The sequence below is a fragment of the Sceloporus undulatus genome, chromosome 3 (assembly GCF_019175285.1).
Source record: "Sceloporus undulatus isolate JIND9_A2432 ecotype Alabama chromosome 3, SceUnd_v1.1, whole genome shotgun sequence".
Taxonomy (NCBI): domain Eukaryota; kingdom Metazoa; phylum Chordata; class Lepidosauria; order Squamata; family Phrynosomatidae; genus Sceloporus; species Sceloporus undulatus.
The window spans coordinates 273937951-273954963 of NC_056524.1; the positions used below are offsets into that span (position 1 = coordinate 273937951).

The 17013-nt window shown below is 41.6% G+C and overlaps 1 protein-coding gene across 4 annotated transcripts in view; it reads left to right on the forward strand.

Moving 5' to 3' along the window:
- Nucleotides 1-17013, forward strand: part of AP2M1 (adaptor related protein complex 2 subunit mu 1) — a 42942-nt gene that overhangs the window by 9402 nt on the left and 16527 nt on the right. For all 4 annotated transcript variants that reach the window (XM_042457531.1, XM_042457533.1, XM_042457532.1 and 1 more), the window contains exons 2-4: nucleotides 3508-3624; nucleotides 13730-13995; nucleotides 15475-15557. In XM_042457531.1, coding sequence (XP_042313465.1) covers nucleotides 3551-3624; nucleotides 13730-13995; nucleotides 15475-15557 — 423 coding nt within the window. In that variant the 5' untranslated portion in view covers nucleotides 3508-3550. The remainder of the gene's footprint in view (nucleotides 1-3507; nucleotides 3625-13729; nucleotides 13996-15474; nucleotides 15558-17013) is intronic.

Consider the following 17013-nt stretch of genomic DNA (forward strand, 5'->3'; position numbering starts at 1 on the left):
TTCTTCATTACAATCTTGCAAGAAAGCAAGGAGGCTTTGCTCAGTGTTCATAAGACATTTTCTGTTACAAGATTTCTATCTCATTTCCTTATTGGCCAGATCTAGACGTGGGATCAATTGTAAGACCACCTTTTCAATCTCATCATACATCTCATGACCATTTAAATTAGTCATTATACATTCATGGGTGTGTTTACTAATACACTCGTCCCCCGGGTTACGAATTACCCAGGTTACGAATTTTTCGGGATCCGAAAAAATCCCATAGGGATTTATTGTTTCGGGTTACGAAGGTTTTTTCGGGTTACGAAAAAACCCTGGCGCTGTTTTAAATGGAGCCGTGGCGGAGCCGCGGCTTTTTTTCCATTAGCGCCTATGGCAATTCGGCTTACGAAGGTTTTCCGGGTTACGAAATTAGCCGCGGAACGAATTAATTTCGTAACCCGGGGGACGAGTGTATTCATCAATTTATTAGGCATGCTCAGTTAGACATTTTTGTGAACTTTAAGTCACCCTTTTATAAAAGGAGTATTCTTGTCAATTAGTGAGATTAAAACTCCCTTATCTCTTGATTGATTCCTCCCTTGTCACATTGTCTGTGATTGACAGGTGCAGACAAAGGTTTTTTCCTTTGAAGCTTCTTTGTCTAATTTAATTGCTATATTTGTAATGCAAGTCTACCTCATTATTTATTTAGTTATTTAAACAGAACAATTAGCCATTTTGATAATCTTAATAGAGCCAAAAATACTATTTAAAATAACTAAGGTGTGTTACAGACCGCCATAAAGCAGCGGTCTGCCAGCGCTGCTGGTTGCTCTGCGAGGGAGCCGTAGCAGCCAAACTGCGCGGCTCCCGCGCGGAGCAAAAAAAAAGCCCCAAAATGGTGCTTCTTCCCACGGCGCAGTTATGATGCCGCGAGGCGCCAATGGCGCACTCGCGATGTCATAAGCGCTGTGCAATGTGCGGACTGTGTCCGACACGTAATAATGGCGGCGCCTGTGTGTATAGGGCGCCGCCATTATTACGCCCCCGTCATGTGCTGGTGTGAGGCCGGTGTGGACGCTAGGTCCCCGGCCAACCCCTAGCATGTGACGGGGGTGCCTCAAGAGCCCATCTGTAACGGGCCGATGTCCAGCATATTTTATACATATGCCTTGTTTATTATCAAAGATATAACCCCCCCTTTATTCTTACAAAACAATATATTTAATAGATAACAGTGTTATAAAAAGCTTATCTAAACTTTCTTTTACTAACATATATTTTTATAAAATTCCCTTTCACTTAAAGGCCCTCAGCTGAGCTTTACTCAATCCTATTAGAATAGATATATTGATTATAATAGTATATATGTATATATGTGGTTCCATATTATCTATATATGTAATCTAATTATAGCATACGTTTATATAGTCTTACACAATTTCTACTCTATTCATGTGTCTCTAATTCTTTCATTAAATCTTATGTGTTTGATTCAAATCCGTTTCTCTCAGTCGTTTTTACTCACAATGTCCTAGATGTTGCTTACTTCAGAACATGATTCCAAGTATTTAGTTTGTGTTGATGATAGAAATGAGCCACAATGGCCACAGCAAGTCCTTCAGGAGGCTAGGATACACCTTGGTGGGATTTGATGGCTTGATATTTGGAAAATGCCAACAGAATTTATGTGCTCTAATATTTCCTTTAAGTCAGGGGTTTACTTAAGCATGTGTATACAAACTACCAGTTGAATAAATCCTACCAGTTTAGCAGACAATGACAGTGTAATTATTCCACAATTCAGTGTTGCCCAGAATTGGTTGCGCAGCCGAATTGGACTGAGGATATTTTGGTTTAACTATTGGACATTGCCAAATTCTATAGGCTCTGTCCTGTTTTACTTAAATAGACTTTAAATGTTTCCACACATTTTGATTCCAGTGAAAACTCCAAGGACAATGCTTCTTTTCTCTTGTTCCAGAGAATAACATTCTTGGAAATATGAATCATCTTTGTGTGGGACAAATATTGGCAAACAGGTTTCATGAACCCTTCTGCTGTGTAAAGCACAAGAGCTTCATCTGATGTAACAAGTCCTCGGATGTGAGCTCTGCCAGGTTGCTCTTTGCATTGGATTCCTTTCATTGATTTGTTTTTTGCTCAGTTAATGAGTATCCTAGAGCAAAACACTTAGTCTGATCTTACAAGTATGGTACACATCACTTTCTCCTTCAACTGTGCATGGCTTTTCAGTTTTCTGGCATCAACCCAAATGTCAATTCCAACTAGAAGAGGCCAGTTGAACCAGTTAGCTTTACATAGTGGTTGATACCACTCAGAAGTTGATTCTGCAAGTTTCTCTGTTGGGGCAAGCAATTGAAATTAAGTCTCTGGATGGAGATAGGCATCTGCATCAGACAAAGCAGTGGTTTGTGCAGGCTAATAGGGGTCAGTGCTTGTGGGGAGGCCGTTGTGCCTACAAAGACTGTCAGTCCTCCTCCACATTTGCGGCTTTGACTTTTGCAGCTCTGGTCATACACAGGTTTGTTTAATGCAGTCCTCCAGCACAACTCTGTGGTCAGCCAGATGTCATGCTGTAGATTCCTTGAGAGAGCACTTCTCTAGGCATTTGTATGTTCTCCAGCTCAATTCTGTGGTCAGCTTCTAGCAGATGTTGACCATGGATTTGGGCTGGAGGAACTAAAGGCACATTGTTAGAGATGAGTATATACTAAATTGGCCATTCATGCACATAAAGTAATTTGTTCTGTACACAGCAAAAATGTTCTTAGATTTGTATGGGTTTTTTGGGCTATGTGGCCATGTTCTGGTAGAGTTTATTCCTGTCGTTTCGCTACCACCTGTGGCTGGCATCTTCAGAGATTGGTGGCATGGAAGTGAGTGGTGTATTGGGAGGAAGCAATTTATATGTTGATTTGTGTATTATTCTGGCCTCAGGGTGTCTATTTAGTCAATGACCTATTGTCTGCTGGGAAAACCCCTGAGCCTGCGTGGTTTTCTTTTGCATTTTGCTGGGTCTTGATTTTGATGTGTTTCACGACTGGTAGCCAAATTTTGCTAACTTGAAAGGTTTCTTCTTTTCTATTGAAGTTGCCAGCATTCTCTGAAGATGCCAGCCACAAATGCTGGTGAAACTTTGGGAATAAATTGTTGCAGAACATAGCCACATAGCCTGAAAACCCCACAAAAAACTATGGATTACCGTTGTGAAAGCCTTCGACTTCACAGAAATGTTCTTATTTTTCAGTTGAATGTTAGTATTTACTACAGATCATAACAAAAGGTTTTATTAAACCACCTCATTCAATATATAATATTACAGTGCCACAGGGGTCAATAATAGAGGAATATAAGCAGTTTATAAACCAATATTGAATTAATACAACCATATACGTACGTGATAAGCTTATACTAAATCAACTGAGCTCTCAAAACTGTGTCATCCTTAGCCTATGCCCTGAACTCTACAACTGACAGCTCCCTCTCTTGTGTTTGTAGATCTGCTCTAAGCACCATGAGAGAAAAAGTGTAAGATACCATCATGATTGGAGGCTTATTCATTTATAATCACAAGGGAGAGGTTTTAATCTCTCGAGTCTACAGAGATGACATTGGGTAAGTATTTGACCACATCTTCATCCTGCTTTCATTCTGCACTCAAACCCAGTTTCTTGTAGTTTGTGAGCTGCTGCTACTCCTGCTGCTGCTGCTTCAATTGTCTGCGCATGTAAAGACTGTTTGCCAGCCATTGCATCCCGCCTGTATCCATCCTGCTTACATCTTCCATATGTCTTGTCTTGTGTCATTCCCAGGCAGTGGCCATGAAAGCAGCATTGGTGGAAACAGCTTTTCTTATATACTGCCTGGATTCTAGTATGTCAGGAAAACTTCTTCTGTAAGCTTATCAAACTGCTCAGAAGGTGATCACTCCATATGGTTGCATTTCCTCTTCTCTGAGTTTCTTAGTTGGGATCTGTCATCTCAGAACTTTTTTTTTCACGTTTTGAGGCTTGTTTAATTAAGTGTACTTAATGGCAGCATAACATTCATTTCTGGCCTGGAAAAGATAAAGCATATAAGGCAAGCTAATTCTATAAATACAGAACAAAAGACTTCAGCGTTAAAACGGGTATTATCTTTGGTCTGAAAGGAGGGTGCTGTAGCCAGATACTACTTGTTTGGGCTAAACCTCAAGTTGTAGGAGGGAAGAATGAAGAAAATGATTAGTTTGTTAATGGGGGCGAGCGGAGGCACCTTTGGTTGTGGTTCTGCTCCAGAAGCCAGGATGATCTAGAAATCTGCAGAAAAATTATATTTCTGTAAGTGCCAAACCTTCCTTAAATTTGGCATCTGGGTGTGTTTTCCCCTGAGCACTTATCTGCTGAAACAGAGAATAATCTAATTCATACAACGCCCTAGAAATATCGGTGGCTTCTGCATAAGGGCTCAGAAACCAGTTTTGAGACTAGTGATGCCTCTCGTCCTTCCCTCCAGCGTGAGGTGACTAACTGATGCCAACATTGTAGAGTCCTAGGGTTCGGCCCAGTGAACCATCTTGTAAGCTAGAAGTGGGCAGTCTTGGTTCCACAACCTTTTAGAAGCTGCACAGAATGCCAGAATTTAGAAATGCCCACTTCTAATTTTGCAAAGACATGTTGTTTGATGTTAAATTGTACAAGAGAGCTCTCAAACTTCCATGAAAGGTGGATGTAGCCATTCCTAGAAGTTTCAGGTGAGGCAGCCCATCCTCTGTTTGTGAGAGGAAGGTAGAAGGGGGGATACTGGAGGGTCAAGAGCTGGGAAAACAGCTGGGGGGGGGATGCTTGTAGTCCCATGGCTGTACTTTGCCCACTCCTTATTTTAAGTGACAATTGCCCAAGGAGTGGTGGCCCATTCATTGTTTTGCTTGTCAAGACTCCTGTGCCTTCCCTGTTTCTGTGCCGCTGTCCCAGTTGTGGATTGTGTTTTAGTACAAACCGTGGGGATAGAGCCACATGAAGCCTTTCGGTTGCAATTCTGTGTTAAACAAAGGGAGTGCCGAGCTACAGGAATGGGTATCCACATGATATTTTGAAATACCAATTAAACCAGAGGACTGGATAAATGTTCAGACTTAAAGGTTTAATCCTGTATCATCACTAATATATAGCTGACCAGCTCTTTTTTCAAGGAACTGGCCCAGTTTGTATCTTTTTCTGTTGCCTAATCTTTTGACAAATTGACAGTCTACCATTCAGATCTTAGCTGCATGGGAAATTGCTCTTGCCTCTATCTTAGCAGTCGTCTTTTTTTCATTTAACTCATCTTCCTGTATCCTTATTGCAGACGGTTGACTAATGAATAGTCTTGGTCATAGTTCCTGCCTTATTCTTGCTGCTCTGTTTAGTCTCTAACCTTTTTTGCTGTGTGTTAGGGAAGAAGAACCTAGAACCCTTAAGCGACGGGTCAGTCCCTTAAAAACTATTGCTGGGAAATACTGCTACAACACAAATTGTCCTTTTGAAACACATCAATGATCATCCTAAAATTTTCTTCCTACTATTAAAGTAGGAAAACAGATAAGTTTTTAGAATACTGTACCTTTGTCTTGTTTTCCTTATGGGTATCTTAGAGCTATTTTCCCTTCAGTCATGTCCTAATGTTTTCATACCAATCATAATGTAAAGTCTGTAGGCTTGATCATTTCCATTTAAGTTTCACTTAATGAGGTATTTCTTTCACTCCATGAAGAAGGCACACTGGAGGAGATTGTGTAGCAACTATGTAAAGCAAAGTTTCTAACTTTGGGGGTGCAGAGCTCACAAGCAAGCTATTCTAATAGCTTAAACGACCTTTCTACAAATCATTTGAAATACAGCTGCATTCCACTAGTTAAAAAATAATGGAATAAGAAGGATTCTACACAGATGTGGAAAAGGCAACTCACCGTGCTACAACTGTATAATTGTGTTCTGTATCATAATAAAATGCAAGTATCTTCTTGAGATTAAACCTTTGATTTGACTTGAGACCCAAAATACACTGCAGAAATAATCCAGTTTAAGACCACTTTAACTGCCCTGGCTCAATGCCAGGGAATTCTGGGAACTGTAGTTTTGTGTGAACTGTCAGAGAGCTCTGGTGCCACAATTGCCAGGATTCCCTAGCGCTGAGCCAGGGTAGTTAAAACTGTCTCAAACTGGATTATTTCTGCAATGTGTTTTGGACCTTTAGATATCTTATTCTGGGCTATTGTGCAACCAGTTTATGAAGCATGTCCAGCTGTAGGATATATTTTTCAAAGTAACGTGCCCATTATTGGCAAAATGCAATGTGAGCTGTGTGAAAACTCCTTGACTTTGACTTATAGCTTTGGATCTTTGGACTTTAAGACTATAGCAACTAAAAACTAAGTGTGGCTTCAAACTAGGAGTTAACATTAATTTGGTCCTTGCACATTTTGAGTAAATTACTGAAGCCTTAATACTTAGCCCAGGTTTGTTGATGGCTGTTTCCCCGTCACCTGTTGAGAGTTAATGTTCAAGGTGAGCAGAAGAAGAATCCTTAACAGAGTTTTGGGGAACTGTGCAGCTGTGCTTCGGCTTGATGTCTTGGTAAACTTATGTCCAAAAGACATTGCAGAAATAATCCAGTTTGAGATCGCTTTAACTGCCCTGGCTCAGTGCTAGGGAATCCTGGGAACTGTGGTTTGTTGTGGCATCAGAGCTCTCTGACAGAGAAGGCTAAATAATGTCTCACAAAACTACAGATCCCAGAATTCCCTAGCCTTGAGCCAAGGCAGTTAAAGCAGTCTCAAACTGGATTACTTCTGCAGTGTGTGTTGGACCTCAGTGAGTCTTTTTAAGGCTGGATCCAATTAGGATGAAGTCAATGTTCAGTTTTTTCTTGCCTGCCAAGAAGATGAAGTTTTGTCAAAGCTCAGCTTGTCTGATTGACTTTATGCTTGGGTTCTCTCTGTGGAGTTGCAGTATGTGCCCTTCTGGATCCACAGGGGAGAAGTTTGTGTGGCACTTCCTACTTGGTGCCTAGTTATGTGCCACCTTTACTAACTTGGGCTCTCGGTAGCTCAGAGCTAAATTCTGGAGGACAAAGGTTGCTCATCTTCCTGCAGTAGCATGCCTACCTGCCTGCATGAGCTTGGAGTTTCTGTACAACTTGCTCAGCTGTTCTGTGCTGCCATCTTTCACTACATGATGCATCAGTTCTCCACCCAGAAGTGCCTTGTGGAAGAGGAATGGAAAAATGGGCTTAGTTCTGAGCTGTCTTGATGTTTCCATTTTATAGCACTTAGCTTCAGAGGAATGGAGAACCCATAATACTCATAGCCAGCTTCAGATGCAGCTTATGGCTTCCACAGAGGAGCATGTTCCTGCCTGAAATGTGGAGGAGAAACTTAGAATGATAGACTGCATGGCTTCAGACAGGTGTTTTTTGGGAGGCGGAAGGTCAGGATATCTACAGGTATGGCTATGTCAAACTAGCTTTTAAAATCCAGACAGTCCTGAATACTAATGTCTGAGAATTGAGAGCATTATTCCGGATAGGTGTGTGTTCTTTGCATGAACCTGCATGCTGTAGTGATTTCAGTCTTGGACTAGACTTTGGGGAGACCAGGGTTCAAATCTCTGCACGGCCATAGAAACCCACTGGGTGATCTTGGACAAGTCACACACAGCTTTAGGGCAAATCTCTGAATAAATATTGACAAGAGAACTCCAAGTTGGAGTTGACTTGAAGCCACAGAACGACAACAAAAACATTGTGAAGGCCATTGTGAAGTCAAAGGCTTTCACAAAAACATTGCGTTGCACATGTATAGTAGAAGCAGGGGTAGCTCTTCGAAACCATCTATAGTAAAGAGTTGGAATATATACCAGTCTCACAGTGGTCTTATGTATCATTACAGAGATAATATAGCCAACTCAAGATGTCACACAGCAGACATAGCCCTAATTGCCAATACAAAGTGTTGGTCATCACCTATAAAGCCCTACATGGCTTGGGCTCGTGTTACTTGAGGGAACACCTCTCCCCATACAATCTGCCCCGCACTCTCAGAACTACTGGGAAATGCTTACTTGAATATCCTAAGACGAGATTGGCATCAACTCGCCAAAAAGCATTTTCATCTGTAGCTCCCATATACTGGAACAAGCTCCCGGAGGAGATATGGCTTAGTTCCTCTTTAGATGCCTTTAAGAAAGCCTTAAAGACACATCTTTTCCGGTCAGCATATCCTTCTGATTCCCATTAGAAATTATTGTTTGTTGAAAGATGCTCTTTATGACTGACAGATGTTATTAATGTTCTTATTTGTGATTTTAAGGATGCTTTTTTAATTATATGTACTTATGGTTTTACGTATTTTGTATTTGATGTATTGTACAATTGTATTTGATGGTATTGTGAACTGCTTTGATCACTGTGGAAAGGCAGTATATAAATAAAGTTTGTATTATAGTATTATTATTATTCTGGGCTTCATCCATTAGGCCATTAAAGCGCTGGGAGGAGGTGAAGTCGAAGGCTTTCATGGCCGGCATCCATAGTTTTTTGTGGGTTTTTTGGGCTATGTGGCCATGTTCCAGAAAAGTTTCTTCCTGACGTTTTGCCAGCATCTGTGGCATCTGGCATCTTCAGAGAATGAAGGGGGGAGGAGGCTTTAGCGATGACTAAACCTTGCCTTTGGGCATTGCATTTCTCAAAACAGCTGCTGCTGTAAAAAGAAAACCTAGTTGTCAGCTAAGTCTTGGGTTCAACAATAGTGAGAGAAATGTATATACTTGTCTGACACAGTGGGGTCCCACAGGGCTCTGTCCTGGGCCCGTTGCTATTCAACATCTTTATCAATGACCTGGATGACAGAATTGGAAGCATACTTATCAAATTTGCAGATGATACCAAATTAGGGGGGAATAGCTAATACTCCAGAGGACAGGATCAAGATTCAAAATGACCTGAATAGACTAGAAAGCTGGGCCAAAGCTAACAAAATGAAATTCAACACAGAGAAATGTAAGGTATTGCACTTAGGGCGGAAAAATAAAATGCACAGATATAGGATGGGTAACACCTGGCTGAATGAAACTACGTGTGAAAGGGATCTAGGAGTCCAAGTAGACCACAAGTTGAACATGAGTGAAGAGTGTGATGCGGCAGCTAAAAAGGCCAATGCGATTTTAGGTTGCATCAATAAAAGTATAGTGTCTAGATCCAGGGAAGTAATAGTGCCACTATATTCTGCTCTGGTCAGGCCCCACCTGGAATATTGTGTCCAGTTCTGGGCGCCACAATTCAGAAAGGACATTGAGAAACTGGAGCGTGTCCAAAGGAGGGCGACAAAAATGGTGAAGGGTCTGGAAACCATGCCCTATGAGGAACGACTTAGGGAGCTGGGGATGTTTAGCCTGGAGAAAAGAAGGTTAAGAGGTGATATGATGATAGCCCTGTTTAAATATTTGAAAGGATGTCATATTGAAGAGGGAGCAAGCTTGTTTTCTGCTGCTCCAGAGAATAGGAGACAATGGAGCAATGGATGCAAGCTACAGGAAAAGAGATTCCATCTGAACATTAGGAGGAACTTCCTGACAGTTAGGGCTGTTCGACAGTGGAATGCACTCCTTCCTCGGAGGGTGATAAGAGTCTCCTTCCTTGGAGGTCTTTAAACAGAGGCTGGATGGCCATCTGTCAGGGATGCTTTGATTTGGATTTCCTGCATGGCAGAATGGGGTTGGACTGGATGGCCCTAGTGGTCTCTTCCAACTCTACGATTCTATGATTCTCAATATAATACTGCTGGTGGATTCTTTCTAAGCAGATAAAGTTTTCAGTGGCGGCCCTACAAGCAGCTCAGTAGCAACATGATCGTAATGTTATTCACAGGATGGTATTCTCTCTCGAACCTGTGACTGCTTTGCTGCCTAATATCATTTTGGTTCTTAAAACAGCAGTTGTCATGGGGCTTTGGTCATTGGATGTGGCTCTGAAGTGACACCACTGCTGCATTCTTCTCATATGTAAGTGGCCTAATGTCGTGGGTTGAATTGCCTCTATGGACAGATGTGGGGTTTTTAAAAAAATCACTCCTGGTATTAAAGGACTGTCAGCCATGTCATCTCAGGAAAACCTCAGATTTTGTTGCACATATTACAACTTCTGTTGTTGTTGTTCTGTGGCTTCAAGTCATTTCTGATTTATGGCGACCCTAAACCAATCCTATCATGGGGTCTTCTTGGCAAGATTTGTTCAGGGGGGGGTTGCCTTTTCCTCCCTCTGAGACTGAGAGAGTGTGACTACCCAAGATGGGTTTCCTTGGCTGAGCAGGAATTGGGACCCAGGTCTTCAGAGTTGTAGTCCAACACTCAACCCACTACGCCACACTAATTGTAGTCTTGAAACTCATATTTTCAGAGGTATACTCACTACCAAACTAATTTAACTTTTGAGTGTTGATGTTATAGGCCCCTGTGACTGACAGAGTCAGATTAAATTCCTGCACAAGGGAGATCGCTTAGCATTTCAAAGAATGGTTTTAAATATATTCATGGATTGTATCAGATACATTTTTTAAATTGTCTTTGGCTTATTAAAAGGCATATTGTCGAGCTCTCCATTATATTTTAAGCCACTGTGAAAAAGAGTTACATTCATTAGTCATTTACAGTCTCCCGTCTATTTTCATGGAGGATTCCTTCCGGACCCTGCCCTGCAAAAATGGAGATCTGCCAGTATTAAGCCCTGTTGGCTTGAATGGTGGTGTGCATCCCATTTTAAGTCCCTCCGTTTGCCCCTCGCGAGTAAGCGAGGGACACAGATCATACTTGCATGTGAGATTTATAGCCAGGTACAGAAAACCCTTTGAAATTCATGGGGGGTCACTATAAGTTGACTAGTGACTTGAAGGCAGACACTCACACAGAACCATTACTGCCACTTTGAGTACATATCCCCTTGGATAGCTTTCAGGCACTTTGTCCAAAGCATAGCATATTTCCAGTTCTGTTATCTTAGGCCCAATCTGGGAAAATGTGTTCTTCACTAATATCGTAATTCAGTGTATTGAGTAGTCCAGCCAGCCTTCTAAGGATATCAGACCAAGATGCTGCATTGAATATCAAAGGAAGTGTGAATTTGTATCTTAGGCAGCTGCTTGCAGTCTTTAAAAATAGTATTGTTCTCTATTACAATAACATAATGCAGCCATAACTTTTTTGAAGATGGCAGTGCTGTTTCTTCGCCATTGGACCTTCAGTTGATGTAGCAGTTAAAAACTCATCAACTCTGGAGGCAATGGCACTGTAGAAAGTGCTTTGGCACAGAGCGCTTACATTTGGGAAGTGACCTCATCTGACTGAACTTGCAAAATCTAGTTAGATGTTTGCTCAGTTGTGTGTTCAAACACAGAGGAAAATGTCATACAAATAAAGTGGTATCTGTGTTGACCCTAAGACAGGTTCCAAAGTCTGGATTGTGCTAAAAGCTTTAAATGGTTGTCCAGAAAGGCACAAATCTGTGGGCTTTCAAACTGGCATTTCTTTATCAGGTAAATCTATTTCTTTAAAAAATGCATGCCTTGGGTGGGGAGAGACAATGCATTGGTAGCCCAGCCAGCCTCCTGGGTATAGCAAGTTAAGGTCACCACTGTTAGATGTCTAGGCTTGTTATACTAAGATAATATTAAAATGAGAATAAGCATAAAGTCACAAAGACTGCAAGTTGTCTTCAGATGAAAGGAAAGGATCTAAATTATACTCCTGAAACTACAGCCTGAATAATCCTGGTCCTTCCAGGTACAAGACAATAAAATTTCTCCATTTGAGCCAGCTAAAGACTGTAATGAAGCTTCACTCTTATTTCTCTCTGGTGTGAAACCCTTGGGCTCCTTTGTAGGAAGTTAGCAGTGAATTCTTCAGGTTGTCAGGCCTGGAGATGCCTCTGGACGCTGGGTCAGAGAAAGTCAGTTGAAGCCTATTTGAACAGCTTTATCTTGGTTGGCATGAATAATCCTATTTTAAGGTAGTGTAAATACTTCTTCCTACACTGTAGCATCCCATTGCTAAACGGCTAAATTTAGTATTCTTCGGGACATAAAAAAATGTGCACCCTAGAAATAGAGCATTTACTTTTATTGGCAAATCCATGCCTCAAGAGAATTTTTCTTGAAAGCTGTTGAATACATGTGCCTGTTTCAGTTGTGTTGGTTTCCAGAAAGGGAATGTGGAAACCAATAACACAAAATTCTTGTCCCTTTTGCTTCTTGATACCTTTAAGCACATGGTGTTCATGTTTCTGTGGCTGGCATAGAAATGACCGAAGCAAAACCACTCTTTGGTATAGTCCTCTGTCTCCTGTGTTTGGCCAAGTGCTCATCCAAACCCTGACTCCCTTTGGCACCATTGACAACGGGTGGCTTGTTGTTGCCCCACCAGGCAGCCTGGCTGATCTCCCAATACTGTTAAACTTTGTCTCTTCCCTAGAAGCTCCTTTGCTGCCACTGCCTAGGTACTTGAGTACCATTTTGTACCTTTTTAGTGGGAGGGGGTTGCTGTCTGTTGTCTTCCTTTTTTTCCTCTTCAGTTTGGATTCATTGTGCTTTGTGTGTATGTGTGTTTTCTAACCTTTCTCTTGTTGCTGTCACTCCTCCTTTTCTTCGCTGGCGCCATTTCTGTTCATCCCATCTCATTGGCTGCTGTAGCAATAGGTAAGAGATTAATGGCAGGACGTAATGGGCACTGCAGCATGGGGGAACCGATATATCCAGTCAAGTCAAACCGTAAGGGAAAGGACTGCAATATTGGACCAAAAGTATATGTTGATGATAGTACAAATAGTCTGACTTGCACAACAAAAGAACTCATTGTTGTTGCAGTTCAACAAATTAAAATCTAGAGCTGCTTATCTACTTGTTCAGGTCAGTGCGATCGTAATGGAACTGGTGTACTGAAATTTTTTGTATACCTCAGCCTCTTCTCATTTGTCTTGAGGTTATTGTACCTTAAGAGATTCATTACATAGCAAAACTCTCTAGATACAAAGGGTATTTTATTACCAGAGGTTCTCATTCACTGTGCAAGTAAATGTTAAGTAGTATACTATGGCAGTTACATGCATGATGAGAAATGGCACACTTTAGCACCTTCAAAGCATTAAACTGCTGTTATTTGCCAAGGCTGCTTTCTCAGAGCCAAGTGGTTAGATTTAGCCAACTAGGTATTAAAAGGACCAAATAAGTTAGCTAGACAAATTTCATGTATTGTATCATTCCTTATGGATAATCTATTTTACGTTCTGATCAAAGATCTCAAAAAGGTTCCTTGCCCTTTTAGGCAGCTTGTTCAGTTTCTGAACCTGATTGCTCCCTACTCCCAAAACCACAGTGTTGCTTAGAGCAGTGCTTTTCAACTTGTAGTACTTCACAGTTTGTCAGGTGCTATAGATACCTTCAGTTGAAAAAGCTGGTTTAAAGCAGTAGTAGATCTGAGTTTCACATCTATTTAATACTCAGCTTGGTGCACTGTTGGCTGTATATTTAATCTGACTCAAAGCAAATCTTCTCAATTCCAAGGACTAGACTAAATCAACATGCTAGTTCCTATGAACTAGATTTTTGTTTCTTCTACAGAGTTTCAGGTAGACAACTTCGTAATATGGTGTGTAGCCCGGTGTTCCTAGTACCGTTGGCCTCTCAGTCTTGTTGTCCTACCATATTTCCATCCTACAGGCGGAATGCAGTGGATGCCTTCCGGGTCAATGTCATCCATGCACGGCAACAGGTGCGCTCACCTGTCACCAATATTGCCCGAACAAGTTTCTTCCATGTCAAGCGTTCCAACATCTGGCTGGCTGCTGTCACCAAGCAAAATGTCAATGCTGCTATGGTCTTTGAGTTCCTCTATAAGATGTGTGATGTGATGACTGCCTACTTTGGAAAGATCAGTGAAGAGAACATCAAGAACAACTTTGTGCTCATCTACGAGCTTCTGGATGGTGAGGATGAGCAATTCTGACTAAATTCTAGGAACTCGTTTAGTAAAAGGTGTCCAGAAATGACATTATAGACTTGTGGGTGCTTATATGGGATAGGGTGCATAGGCTTGCTTTGTCTTAGTAGACCCAGGACATACTGTTGTCCACATGCTTAGCCTTTCACTTGATTTCATTTAATACTGAAGGCAGAATAAGCAGGTGCAGCTAGCAAAACTAAGAGATGAGTATAGCTCAATGCAAGCATTGTCTGCTGTTTCTCCTTGCCATACATTCTGTATTGTTGTCTGCAAAAATTTAAGGTGTGCAGATGACTTCTTACAAGTACATATCACTGGCAAATGTGAAGTTCTGGGGCCAAGATTTCAATGTGCTGTAAGTCACTTCATGTATAGAACTAAGTTGCAGACTTCAGATCCAGTGTTGGATTCCATGATGGATCTTCATGGCATTAATACCTGTTATATTGAGTTCTTCTTCCTGAACAAAATTTGTTAAGATGGTACTATGAGAAGCTATTTTGTTACAAGTCTTATGAATTTGTCATCCGTTTTCATCTGCACATAAGAGATCATTTGTTACATCATTGTATGATTAGCTGTTCTACCCAATGCTTCTTGATTCTAGTATTCTTCTCCAGTTCTGTCATTTTTATACACCAGAAAATTTCTCATTTACTAATCTTGGGCATACTTGCTCTGATAAGAGCTGATGACAAGTTTCAGTTCAAAGTTACTATTACTCTCACTTAACTGAATAACAGATAGTAGTGTCATTAATGATGCCACAGAGGTTTTAGTAGACATTGCTTACCAACTTTATTGTGAACATGTTCTAGTGAGGTTCCAGGACTTATTGGTGTTAATGTTTTGGAATTCACAAGCATGCCTTCAGTTCTTAATGGTATTTTACAAGTCATTTCAGGAAAAGGGGGTTATGGGTTTATATCTTGCCGCAGGCTGAAGAAGAACCTATTCATAAGCGCAGCGTCATGTTGTATTAATATTGCAGATCTGGATCAGGATCTCGAGAGGCTAGTTCTTCTCTCTTCTGGACTGGGCAGCTAATGGCAGTTTTCTTTTCCCCAAGCTTGGCTGATCGGCCTGCCTGCCCTGCGACACTTGCTACTCTGCTGTTGTTTTTTTAGGTTTTGATTTTTATGCCATGCTCATGTGAAAATCAAAACCTAAAGAAAATGCTGCAAAGATAGATTATTCTGCTGCTGTTGGATTGCCCTGCTTCAGAGCAGGTTCCCTTGGATGTGTGGATTCATTCCTCTTTAAGTGTTCTTGTCACAACTCCTGTTGATTATAGAACAGCTTTACAATAGCCTCTGATGGGTTTGCTCTCTAACGTGATAGGAACTGATGTTTAGAACCTATGAGTAAATTGTGTGCTTGATTGTCATGTAACAATGGTTGCTGTTTATGCACCAGTCTTTCTGTTATCACGTTTCTCTGATACCTTTTTGCCCTTCTGTAGAAATCCTGGATTTTGGTTACCCTCAGAATTCCGAGACAGGAGCACTGAAAACATTCATCACCCAGCAAGGAATCAAGAGCCAGGTAAAGGCCAAGGGGGGTGGATGCATTGACTGTGCCCTATCAATTTAAGGAGAAATATTCATCTTCAGAAGTGAGGAAACAACTGAATGCATAAACCAAGTTGGCATAGGCAGTTCATAGAGGTTGCACATCCCACCTCCTGCTGCATATATGCCATTTTCCAGAATAAACAGGTTTCCACAAGCCATTGAAATCCCCTTGGTCACCTTTGGCCTTCACTTGATTTGTGGGGGTAGGTGACTCAGGTTGGGTTTAGAAGCATATTGTAATATGCTTAAATATTAGCTCCTCCTTTCCCAGTTGCTGCCTACATCCAGACCTTACCATCCTGTATTCAGCTTTTAACTGACCCATGTTCTGGATTGAAAGCTTGGATGTTAGTCACCAGGTAACCTTTGAGCCTGAGGTGTCAGCTTTTGCATTCTAGGTAAATCTCAGTGGTTTCAGCAGTTGTAACAAAACAAGCATAAGTGCTAACTAAAGACTGTGACACCCTTCTACTAGACCTTTCTGATGTGAAAGAAGTCTTTCAGAGGAAAGACATTACACAGCATGCGTGGAAAGAAGAGAACACTTGGGTACAAGTAATGCACATGCTGTACTGATCCTCTTGGGGACGATGCTTTTTGCAGTATAATTTGAAGCAGCAAGTAGAACATCTGAACCTGCTGGACATCCCAGTGTAGAGTATATGTAGTAGCTGAAGGGTAGGGGGGGGCATTCATGAGTAACTGTTAGCTTTTTGCATCTGTCAGTGTATTAGCAGATGTATCTGCCATTATTTTCATAGAGGTCTGCAAGCTGAGGAAGGAGGACGACAAGCAACAAACAAATACTGGCTGTTCCTAAGGGGGGCTTGTACAATCCATACTCTTCTCTGTGGAACTCTCTACATTTAAGTCAGGAGTAAATACAGAATATGAATGAGGGGGTTGGCTAAGCTGAGGTGAGCTTGCACCTTGGTCTAGTTCTGTCCCACTTGATGGTTCCCAAGTGTGAGCTGTTCTTCCTTTAGGGGATCACCTTATACTTCACATGGGAATAGATAGAAGGAAGTTCTAGGCAACCGTAGGATCATAAGAAGGTAAATGCTTCCTCACATATTGACCAAACATGCCAGAGGTGTCCTGTTCTAGACCCATTTCAAACCGGCTTCCGGGCGGGCTATGGAGACTGCCATGGTCGCCCTCGTCAATGATCTCCGTCTGGGCATGGACAGGGGAAGCGTGTCCCTGTTAGTGCTCTTAGACATCTCAGCGGCTTTCGATACCATTGACCATGGTATCCTTCTGGAACGCCTGAGGGAGTTAGGTATCGGGGGCACTGCGCTCCAGTGGTTCCGTTCCTACCTCTTGAGTAGATTCCAGATGGTGCAGCTGGGGGACGTTTGCTCCAATAAGAGGGCACTTACATCTGTTGTCCCTCAAGGAGCTATTCTGTCCCCCATGCTATTTAA